At 41.1% G+C, this 12,203-nt stretch overlaps 1 protein-coding gene across 2 annotated transcripts in view; it reads left to right on the forward strand.

Moving 5' to 3' along the window:
- The first annotated feature begins 563 nt into the window (after positions 1 to 563).
- The window catches only part of SLC38A9 (solute carrier family 38 member 9), a 44,022-nt gene continuing 32,382 nt past the window's right edge, over positions 564 to 12,203 (forward strand). Inside the window, exons 1-7 of one of the 2 annotated variants that reach the window (XM_083404059.1) lie at positions 564 to 832; positions 3,794 to 3,941; positions 6,572 to 6,704; positions 7,163 to 7,284; positions 7,418 to 7,481; positions 7,604 to 7,697; positions 10,140 to 10,310. In XM_083404059.1, the coding sequence (XP_083260185.1) occupies positions 3,838 to 3,941; positions 6,572 to 6,704; positions 7,163 to 7,284; positions 7,418 to 7,481; positions 7,604 to 7,697; positions 10,140 to 10,310 (688 nt within the window). In that variant the 5' untranslated portion in view covers positions 564 to 832; positions 3,794 to 3,837. The remainder of the gene's footprint in view (positions 833 to 3,793; positions 3,942 to 6,571; positions 6,705 to 7,162; positions 7,285 to 7,417; positions 7,482 to 7,603; positions 7,698 to 10,139; positions 10,311 to 12,203) is intronic. The other variant, XM_083404058.1, reaches the window with a different exon arrangement.

Consider the following 12,203-nt stretch of genomic DNA (forward strand, 5'->3'; position numbering starts at 1 on the left):
TTTTGGGGTGTAGGCTGTTGAGATGTGTGAGGAAGCTATCCAGTTTTTCCTTCCCGTGTGGCCAAATTACAAAGGTAATTATATATTTATATATTATATAAATTTATATATTATATAAATTATATATATATTTGCTGGTTGAAAAAGGATAGAATACATTCAATTTTACAGTATATTGAACTTCCATCTAATTTTAACATAGGAACGGACCAGGCAAAATAAATGACCAATTTCTGAAGCAGAAATTACAATTTGGTTCGTGCCATTATGAAACTGCTGGCATTTTATCATGTTCTTAACATAATATTGCCTATCTATTGATGTCAGAAGAGATTCTGTTCCAAAACAACTCCAGATGGCACATCTGGCAAGTCACCTTTGTAAGGAAAGGACTGGAAAATGCTAATCACTGTATCTGCCATCTCCCTCTCAAAATGAACGGGTTGCACACGCTTCGCACCTTACACAGGCTCGCCACCCTGCGCTTCCACCCCTCTTAGCAGTGGGAAATAAGAGACCTTAAACTCGAAAGGGAGAGCCGGCGTGTGTCCCTCTTGAGCTGTTATATCTCTGCGGCTGGCTGGCTTAGCTCTATGGGCGCAGAGTGAGAGCCGCTCTATGTCGACATCTCTATGGTAGATCCCATGCTTCGGATCCCGTTCGTTTGGATGGCGGATGTGCCCATGGAGGACTGAGGGAGTCCGCTCTATCGGTGCTGAGAGCAGCAAAAGTTCTTCCTGTTTACAGCTTTCGACTGGAAATGACTCAAGCGAGGCAGCAGCCTCGTACCGGTGAATGGTGGCAGACTGAGATCAGGCGGAGCGGAGTCCAGGTACAGAATCTGCATCAGATTTCATTTAAACTTGTGTTAAATATATATAATAATAACACACACACACACACACCGATCACCAGCTTTTAGACTGCAGTCCCTGTGCATCCTTACCTAGGAGCAAGGTCCGCGGAACTCAGCGAGACTTGCTACTGAGTTAAGAGCGCGAAGGGATCAGTTGCTCGTGTGGTCAAGTGCCTGCTCTAATATAGCAGACATTTGCAAATAAATGTGTTATCGGTTGTTAGAAGAAGGCAACGGCTTATTTAGCTAGAGAAAACAGGAGTCCGTCTCTTTCTTGCTCTCTCCTCAGATCTCAAGTTGAAAGAGATCTGCGGGATTTTGGTAGCGCAACAGAGGTTTTTTTAAAAAAGCGCTCCTTTATTTGTGTGGGTGAAGGAAAAGAATCCAAGTTTGAAATCTCAAGTTCTGTTTGTGGTAAATGCTCCACAATAGTGACAACGCCAGCTTGTTCGTGCTGATGAGCTTTAAAGATTTATCAAGGGAACTGAAAACTCTGCCTGTGGTGTAGCCAGAAGTTAAGAATCTTTAAGTACCACTAATTTCGGGAGAATTTTAAATATATCCCACGCTGCCCCATTGAAATAAATGAAACTTAAGCATCTTTTGTTTGGATAATCGTCCTTTAACAAGGCTGGTTTGATTCTTCTTGCTGCCAGTTCCTTAGATGCTTTACCCCACTGCAGGGTCTTTGTACCCAGAAATAAGCTTTGGGCACCCCCAGATCTTCAACTGCTGCCGCTCTGCATGTTTTGTGAAACAAAACTCCGTATGAGGGTCTTCATGCCTGAAATGCATTGTAAGGAAAGGAATAGGTTTTAAAAGCTTTGACATGCATGTGCAGACAGCATTATGGCATCTCCTCCTGTCAGTAGGATATGGTTTGAAGTAGCTCAAAACGGGTGGGGTGGCCAAGAGCCCATTTCCTTATTTGTAAGTTGGTAGACAAGGATAGGCAAAAAGGAAGCTTTGGGGCAGATGGTTTAATTCCTATGAGCTGGCTTGGTGGCACAGGGTAAAAGTGTCCTTCTGTCCGTCGTCCCCCCCCCCCCCAAAAAAAAAAAAAAAAGCTGGGAGATCTTTTAGGGACAGTCTTCCAGCCAAGGGAATCGATGATCTGGGCAGGGGTGAGCATTTGTTTTTGGTCAAAGGCTACATTATATCAAGAGTAATCTGGCTCCTACAGATTAGAATTTCTGATTCTATGCAGGTTTGCTCAGAATTAAGCCCTATTGTGCTTGATGAGGTTACCCTCAAGTAAACAGAGAGTTTTGTTTAAAATATATACAAAAAAGCAGAGCAGCTACTATTCTGGAAATCAAGTAAAAATTATTCCATGTTGTCTTTAGTGTGTTGCACATACAAATTATTCATTTATGAAAATAATTATGAATCACCTTTCACTCCAGAAGGGGGCACCAAGGTAATTTAAAATTTACAGAAGCCTACCAATTTGTTTTCAGACACCTATTGGTTTGGAGGGATATTTCTCCCAAAGCCATTCAACTACGGAAAGAGTGTTTAAAAAATATTTTAATCAAATAAAATACTGTTGTTTCCAGTTGTTCTGCAGCTATATAGAAAGAGAGCGAAAGCACTGTTAAGTATAAAATTACAGGGAAAACAGACAGGCAAGACTTAGATGGGGTGGGAAGCATGGGGCAGTTTTAGATGGAATCAGGGTCGCCTGCCTGTGATTTAGGGTGTTCCAAAGCTTATTTTGAAGAGCAGATATTTGCAAACGTGTTTATTCAGATTGCTTACACACATCCGGTGTTGAACCAAGCAGCAACTTCCTCTTTATTTGAAACAACTGAGATTTTGAGATTTTTCCAACTCAGATGTTGACCTCAGTTTTATGGATTATGTCAGTTAAACTTTCAGATACTATTGTGTATACTTAACATAGTAGTTGACAGAGGATTAGAATGTATTCAAAGTGAACATTATTAAATGCAAATCAGGAAGGGGTGTAATCAAAAACAGACCCACAGGATGTTGCAGCTAACAAGCTTTGAACTTGCAACTCAAAATAACTCTACGCCTCCTCTCAATGAGATGTCCCAGAAAAAACTACTACTATACATTTTTATAGCTTTATACAATCAGCTCAAGATCATGTAGCTTCCTAAATTCTGTGACTGGTAAACATCAGACCAGTATTTGCATTGTTATCTTTTAACTTCCCATGACTCTGACTTTTCTACTCATTGAATCAGCTAGTTTCTGGGGGAGGGGTTTCTTATCAGTTAAAAACATCCTGGACCTTCTCTGGAATATGGATTTCTATTTCCAGTCTTCCACTTCTCCTGTAAAAACAATACACTGACACCCAACCTCTCCTGACAGTATGTTAAATTTCCCCCACTGTTTTTCAGTCATTAGGACTCATTTGTCCCACTTGAACATTTTACTACTTAGGCTACAATCCTGTGCACTCTTACCTGGGTGCCATTGATCTCCATGTGACCTACTTCTGTGTAATCATGCACAGCATTGTTCGTCCAGAACTCTTGTTGTTTAGTTTTTGAATGAAAAATAAACCAGTGTATTTTAAAGCCCTGTCAATGGGGAATAATCATATACTGTAAATTGTTCTTTTAAAGCAGGCATAGGGAATCTCAGGCCCTGGACTTGCTGGACTTCCAGTTTACATCAGCCCCAGGCAGCCTAGCCAATGGTCGGGATAATGGGGTTTGTAATCAAACACCTTCTGGTGGACCACAGTTTCTCCACCCCTGGTTTAAACCATTTTGCCAAAGAAATGTCAAAACATAAATCTTAGATGTTTATTGAAAGGTTATCTATGCTACAGTGAGGCAATTTTAGACTCAGAGCTTAATAAACTTAAGGGAGGTCCTGTCTTCCTGAAGAAATAATATTTTGAGGAAATGTAGTGATGATCACTTGCAATAACTTACTTATTTCACTTTCTTTAAGGTTATAATAATTTACTGCATTTGGTAGAAGATCATTCTCCAGATATGGAAGAAGATACTAGTCCTCTTCTGGTCCCTTTTGGAGGTGATGAAAATGACATTGGGGCCCTCAATATTCAGTTTAACCCAGAAGACTTTAAGTACAAAAGGTGAGAGGAAATAAATACTTAAGATCTCTTTTACTGTTATTCATTAGTATTTTTGATCTGGCTTCATATTTTCTTCATTTTGATGCTAGTTCCGGCAATTTATCCTCCAGCTCAGTAACCTCTTAACTTGAATGTTACTTGTAGAATGGCTATAACAGTTGTGTTGCATCAGGATATCTGCTGGATTTAGGTACAATGTATTATGATTTGAACTGAATAGGTGTCCTGCTGCTGTCCCCTGGAATCTGAAGGAGTTCCTGAGTTTCCCACATGCCGTAGCAGTAACATTGATTGGGAAAAAGTCGAAAGGCATGTTTGAGTATTTGCCTGAAGACACAAATGCTAAACTTGTCCATAGAGACGGGGGCAAGCTCCATCTCCCATTACAATAAACTTTATTGTCACTGTCCCATACAGAACAATGAAATTGAAAAAAATCTATATCAGACATTCAAAAAACAACAAGCCTGCTATCCCAGCTATCCCAGCCTGGTTAGCCCCCTAAAAACTCTGATACCCCTTAATTAAATACAATATACTCCCATAGAGACTACCTTACACTGCGTTTAAAACCAAAATCACATTTGGATAGAAACTGTTTGTCAGGCGTCTAGTCCTAGTCTTTATAACCCTGTACCTTCTTCCAGAAGGCAGAAGCTGAAAGAGATCGTTTTCCTGGTATATGTTTCCTGACTGCTCAGTCGGGCAGGAGTACTTTGAGCAGGAGAGGTCTACAGGGTTTTTTTTTTACTCTCAATCACCTGAACATGAGTAAAACCCTTTGTGTTATCAGTGATCCTGACAAAGCAGGCTCCCCTGATCTACTCAGATTCAAGCAAACTCCCCCACAGACCTTTATTGCTCAACACAGATAAGGTCAGGGGATGGGGCTAGCATGGATGACCCCACCCCCAATCCCAACCCCCTTACACAGAGTCAGACAAACACACCTAAAGCTTAGGAGCATTGAACATGCCTTTAAGTTAAGTAGTATTGTGTTCTGTTCCAATCACAGCTTGCAGATGCAATTTGCAAAGTGCAATATCAAGGCTTGTTGACCCTTCACAGGGTCAAGCTCCACAAAAGAGACTTTGCGATCAGCTGTGATTGGGGTGGCTTGATGCGAAGAGAAGGCAGTGCTCCTGCACCTTTAACTGTTGTGTAGAAGAGGGAATTTAGGCGGGTGTCACAAGACCTGATAAGTTATGTGTGTGAATCAGCTCTAAAAAGCAGCAGAGGTGGGGAATATAATTTTGCAGTAATAATTAGATAGCAGTGTGTTGTGGCCCACCAGCTGATACTTTTCGAGAATACTTGTTCTTGTAGTCCTAGATTGACGTGTGCTTGGGGGATAATCTGCTATATGTTAAAAGAGCATACAGTCGAAGGGGGTGGGCGGGTAATAGAAGTCTGCTTGGGAGCCACTTAGTGCTGCCTCAGTTTGGGAGGTCTTCAAGGTAATGTTTAATCCATATTGTTCAAATGTTGATACTGTTCCCTTGGTTTCCTTAAGTAGAAGCTGCTCGAGTATATGTAAATTGCTGTTTTGGGGGACAGTTTCATTGGTATTTAGTTAGCTGGCGTGACACTGTTGTGGCTAAAAGAAAAAAAGTATGTGGTTTTTGTGGTTCTTTCCTTCCATAATTGATCACTATCTTCGTGGTTATGATGTGGTTCCATGCAACAAATGATACAGAGCAAGTGAGATTGTACCTTTCAAATAGGCCAACTGATTTCTAAAGATATGAGTTTGTAAGCGATGTTGAGGTTTTCAGTCAGTGTTGCTATCTTTTAGGCAGGCTTCAAGCCTAGTGACCTCCCTGACGTTTTCTGTATAGAGGAAATCTTTTCATACAGAGCCTGTGAAAGCTTAGGCCTTAGTAAATTTGTTAGGTCCTACAGAACTCTGTTATATTTGTATAAAGGGAATATTCAGCCATGTGAACCCCATCTGCATTCCCTCTAAATAAGCAGGTGGCTGAGAGTCCACCTGGATCCAGCATTGCTGCTGGAGGTGTAAGTGACCCCTGCAGCTAAGAGTGTCTTTTACTAGCTTTAGCTGGTACACCAGCAGTAGTCATTCCAGGCCATGGATAGTCTGGCTATCCATGTATTGGATTACTGCAATGTGCTCTATGAGGGGCTGCCCTCAAAGCTGCTTTGGAAGTTGCAGAATGTGGCAGCTACATTGCTGAATAGGAGAGAATTTGCAGAGTAGGAGAGAGTTTCATGATCATACAACATCAATTTTGATGGGACTGCTCTGGCTGCCTGGGTGCTGGCAAGCAAAATTTAAGGTGTTTTGGTTAACCTAAAAGGCTCCATTCAGCTTTAAGCAACTACTCTCCCAAACAGACCTGCTCACAAATTGAGATCTTCAGCAGAGGCCCTCCTGGTGGCCAGCTAAGGTTCATTATGGCATCAGCCTAAGCTTTCTTTGTGATGACACCCAAATTGTGCTTCCAGTATTAAAGGCGGTGTACTGGGGGACATGAGCAAAAAAATGCTACTTTACCCATGTCTGACTCATAGGCTTTTGATAAGCATTTTTGTTCCATTATCAACCTCTAATGTTAGTCTTCTGTTGATTATGGCTTTAAAGACTATTACGTTTTTTATTTCTCTTCCAGGCCATTCCATATAGAACCTACAAATATTGTTACTGTGAATGATGATACGCAGAGAATTACAGATGAAGCTTCAGCAATGAATAAGCGGATTCATTACTACAGCAGGCTGGCGTCACCCTCAGATAGAGCACTGGTATGCAAAAGACAAGTTATTGCAAAACCATGTACCTTAATTGTATAATATGGGAATGAGTCAATTGTCTTATTGAATTTTATAGCTTGGGCTACCATATTATGCACGCTCACTTAGGAATAAGCTCCATTTCATTTGGATTTTACTTTTAGGATTGTAAGTGTTAGACAGCAGACATAGGCACTTAACATTTCTCTTTTTTTATTCTTTTACTTTTGCCAGTTTTTTTCCCTTTCAGTTTTTAAAAGCTCCCCTCCCACACAACATAGAAGCTCAAATATTAAATAACATTTGCACAGTTGCATTTCAAGTAAGCTCTGTTGAACTCAATGGGCAGAACTTGCTTAATACTGGCATTGGAGTGCCTTTTTGAATTCTTCTGCAAATACAGGAGTACTGTATTGCAGCACCAGAGACTTACACTGTCACTAAGGCCTTGTGTTCTCATCTTTTGTTAGGTGGCTCCTGATCACGTACTTCCTGCTCCAGAAGAAATCTACGTGTATAGTCCATTAGGAACGGCTTACAAAATAGATGGCTGTACGGATGGTTACGGCAAAAACTCAAGCATAGTAACTATGTATGTGAAATGCTTTTCAAGCATGGTAGATATGAAGTACATTATTTGTCACAAATTCATAATACGTAGAAAAAACTTCCGCAATCAGTTTTAGTTTCTCATATTTTTACGTGTGCATGTTTTCTCCCCTCAGATTTATGATCTGGAATACAATGATGGGTACATCTATATTAAGTATTCCCTGGGGAATAAAACAGGTAAGGCAACTTACAGGTGTGTCAAGGTCAATCTTAATGCAGCAGTGTGTGGGTGTAATTTAATTTGCATCAATGTCATAATTTGCTAATGCTTTCTTTTTTTTTTTCATTTTAAAAAACAGGCTGGATTTACCTCTGGAATCGTTATTATTTTGTTAATGGGAGTATTGACACTTTACTGTTGCTACAGAGTTGTGAAATCAAGGACAATGATACGTAAGCATGAGTTTCAGTAGTATTTATTTGTGTGATTGTGGTGTTCTGCTACAGGGACTTATTTCCACATTGACTTTTGCAGTGTAGGCAGTGGGACATGTTCTATAGCGCATGCTCAGTTCTCTTACACCGATCCTAGAGCTATTTCACCTAGGTGTGTATATCTGAAAGTGTGCATTAAAACACCCAATTCCATTGTGGCTGTACACAGCCAGGGAAGACTGCTCACTGCTTCTGGTGCTCTTTCAATAAGGAAAACTTTCCTGATATCCTGCAGTAGCTCTTAAACAGGCTTGGCATTGGCATATGACCCTCTTGGGCAGCTGCTGGCTTCTCAGCAGGGCCCACCATCAATTCACTAGAACCTGCCCTTGGTATCCTCTCTGGGAGCCACCATCTTAATGTATTGCTGCGCCCAGGAGTTGAGGACATTGTAGTGCTACAATACTTGTACTTATGGGACCGCCTCTCCTGGTATGTCCCGCAGAGGACCCTAGGATCATTGAATAATAATAGCTTAAAGGTCCCAGTCCCTAAGGAAGCCAAACTATCCTCCACCAGGGGCAGGGCTTTTTCAGTGACGGCTCTACCCTGGTGGAATGCTCTGTCCCACAAGACTAGGGCCCTGCAGGACTTGATTTCCTTCTGCAGGGCCTGTAAGGCAGAGCTATTCCGCCTTCAATTTGAATTAGCCTGATCCTCTATTCCCTTTTCCCTTTCCACTTCTATGAAGAAACCCTTTCTGGGGCCCCACATTTAAATTCTTCCCTGGTCTCCTTGCTGGCCCTAGTAGGATCACTAGTTAGCCCTGGTGATCATTTGATGTCTACTGACTGGTCCCCGTCCCCCCAAATGACCCCTGAATTTTTGAATTTTATTGATATTGATGCTGCATTTTTTGTTGTATTTTCTGCTGTTTTATGTTGTTTCTAAGTTGCATTTTAATAAATGTTTTATATTTGCTGTTAGCCGCCCAGAGCCCAGTTTTTAAACCAGGAAGGGCGGGGTATAAAAAAATTATATTTATAAAATAGTGACCCTAAGCTGTTCCTGCCTGTTGTAGAATGGGTTCCATCATACAGAGATTACTGAGAACTCCTTTTCATTAGGAGCAGTTCGAGCTAAATCTGCTTGATAATGGAATACTTGCTCTGTGCAATGCCACTTTGTTCTGAAAGCAAGCTATTAACCTTTTGCTATAAATGGCAATGAATAAGGGCTACTGTACGTGAGTAGGCTGTGTGGCAGGGACGTAGGAGTCTAATGCAGCAGTGAGGAACCTTTGGCGCTCTAGGTGTTGCTGGACTCTAATTCCCATCAACACCAGCCAGCATTGTCAGTGGCTAGGGTTGATGGGAATTGTAGTCCAGCAATGTTTGGAAGCCCACAGGTTCCCCAATTGTGGTTTCGTAGACCTACGCAGAGTCACATTTCCTGTAACGCTGGCCAAAGGTTTTTAGTTTCCCTTTTCCTGTCACATACCACAGTGACAGGAAAAGCCGCAACTGATCTCACTGTTGTATCTGGCCCCCATATTACTGTTAGTTCCTTACTGTTACTTTGTAAAGGTATCGCCTCCCTCTTGTGTGTGGGTGCACTGTTTTTACTACAAAAGGATTCCCAGTCAGAGAATTAGGGTTGTATCCATGAGTAACTTAGGTCCATTAATTCCAGTACTATGCCTGCTCAGCAGTTGGATACACTCATCGAGTTTGCTATTGATACATAGCTTTAACTTAATGCAATGTTTACTAGGTCTCTGGCGCTTAATAATTATTAACTTAGCAGAAATCTGACTTCATGTTTTTCTGTGCCATTCCTGCAGCCTTCACATGGCAATCCTAAGCGCAGTCCACCCAATATCTTAAAATCAAATTCATAAAGCCCATCTGTACACAAGGTTCAGTTCAGTGCTGTGCCTTTTCTGGGCAAAATTCTCCCACCAGAGGAACCAATTAAGAACAATAAACATCTAGTCCGGTATCTATTCTCACCATGGGCAAACAGATGCTTGTGGGAAGCCTGCAAACTGACCATGAGCACAACAGTGCACTGCCCACCTGCGATTTCCAGCAGCTGGTACTTGGAGGGACATTACTCATCTCCCTTGTTTTGAGAAGGCAAGTGAAAACATGCCTTCTAATACGTCAGCAACCCTTCTTCTGTTTGCTGCTTGGTGGTTGCTTTAAATGCTACAATTGAATTTTAGATATTTTTGTTGCTATTTTAAAAACGTAAGCTACCTTTATTTTGGCAAATAACTTTAATAGCAATAGGCTTTTATTTCACTTTGTTAGGATGTTCAGCATCAATTGTTGAGAATCTGTGATATCTTAATGTTTAGGAAAGATGTGTATCTTCAGAATGCAAAGTATGTGTAAGCAGTAATGATTAGATTATTGAATTCCAGTATTAACTCTATGCTTGATGTGTGTCTCCCAGCTTTGATAGATACCTCAACTTGGGAATTCCCAGATGTTTGCAAGTATTACTTTGGATCATTTGGTCAATGGTCTAGCCTTCTGTTTTCGTTGGTATCCCTTATTGGAGCCATGGTGGTTTACTGGGTCCTCATGTCCAATTTCCTTTACAATACGGGAATATTTATTTATAGTAAGTGTGAACTTTTCTTTTAATTCCTTGCAGCTGGGCCTTGGTTTTTCCTACCTGGCAAATAAGATGTAATAGTTCATAGCAGAACTCATGGCTGCATCTGTTAAAAGCCTTTTTGGTCTATGTTTCAGTGTGTGTAATTATGTGAGTGTTTATTGCAAGCCACTTTGGACACCGTCTGCTGTAGAAAAGTGGCATATACATAAAATAACTTGCAGTGCAATCCTGCACATGTCTTCTCGGGAGGAAGACTACTTATGAGTTTTCTTCTTAATATTTTTTGTACTGGCTTTGCTTGCACGTCGCTTTGAACAACAGCTGCCACATTACCAGGTGCTCGGCTATGATTTGGCTTAGCGTTGTATCTGAAACCAGACTTGTGCTTTGTCTCTCTCCAAACAAAGCATGAGTGGGCCAAGAACATAATCTGGTTGCAGCTTGTGGTTTGTCCGAAGAGAGACAAACCATGAGCTCAGGTTTGGATGTAACGCTAAGCCAAGCCATGCTTTAGCTTGAAGTAGCATGTCATCATGGGACGTGGGTGGCGCTGTGGGTTAAACCACAGAGCCTAGGACTTGCTGATCAGAAGGTCGGCAGTTCGAATCCCCGCGACAGGGTGAGCTCCCGTTGCTCGGTCCCTGCTGCTGCCAACCTAGCAGTTCGAAAGCCCATCAAAGTACAAGTAGATAAATAGGTACTGCTCCAGCGGAAAGGTAAACGGCATTTCCGTGCACTGCTCTGGTTTGCCAGAAGCGGCTTAGTTATGCTGGCCACATGACCCGGAAGCTGTACGCCGGCTCCCTTGGCCAATAAAGCGAGATGAGCGCCGCAACCCCAGAGTCGTCCGCGACTGGACCTAATGGTCAGGGGTCCCTTTACCCTTTACCTAGCATGTCATCACGACAAATGAAGTAGCTGCAATTGTTTTCCTGTGCCCCAGAATGCTGTGCATTCCCCTTTAAATCATAGTTAAGGTTAACTGTGGTTTAAAACGACGTGCAAACCAAACCATTGTTGTTTATTTTTACAATCATCCTGAGAATATGCTCAAAGGGCACTATAAAAATACTCTAAATAAATTTGCACCTTAGAAAACCTGCTTATAAAACTCAAATATCACACTGAATAGACTATTACAGTGTGCGTACTAAGATCTCTGTGAGAAAACAAACTTTTCTCTGTATAAACAAATGCGCTGTATTTGAAATAAATTGTTATAGTAGTGCCCTTTATTAAGGATGCTGATTCCTAGGAAGCTCTTCAACATTGTACATTGTGGTGCCCTGGAACTAATTTAAATGTTACGAAAACATGCAGGTCGTTATATTTTTTGGCCATCTTTTGAGATCTGAGTATCATTCTCAGATGACCTTCAACCCACCTAGTGCTCTCCAGATGTTTTGGGTTACAGACTGACTTGGGTTACAGTCCAAAACATCTGAAGGGCACCAGTTTGGGGAGGCTGTTCAATGTTAACATTTTAATTTAAATATATCTTACGTATATGCTTTTATATACATCTTAAATATGTTTCCATACTATCTCAGATGCATCATAGGAGTATATTTTAGAAGGCTGTTTAAATGGGTTTGGTGTTTGCACTAATCCTAAACATGTAAGCAAGTCTTAATTTGGCTTTTAGTAAATCAGAGTAGGCATAATTGGCCTATGTTTTAAAGTGGGCCACAGTCTTTCTTCATTGCAGGTGTTTTAAGTTATTTATCCAGCAGATGGCAATGTAGTTCACTATAGAAAGAAAAGTTAGCGCAGGCTAAGTTGCAGAATCACAGGTTTTTTTGTTTTTTTTAAATGCTCCTTGGACTCTTGTAAGTATCTTTAAATAGATTACGCTGTTGTTGTTTTTTAAAAGTTCTTGCTGCCTAATGATTGCAG

Source organism: Podarcis tiliguerta, assembly GCF_965153285.1.
Source record: "Podarcis tiliguerta genome assembly, chromosome: 11".
Lineage (NCBI taxonomy): Eukaryota > Metazoa > Chordata > Lepidosauria > Squamata > Lacertidae > Podarcis > Podarcis tiliguerta.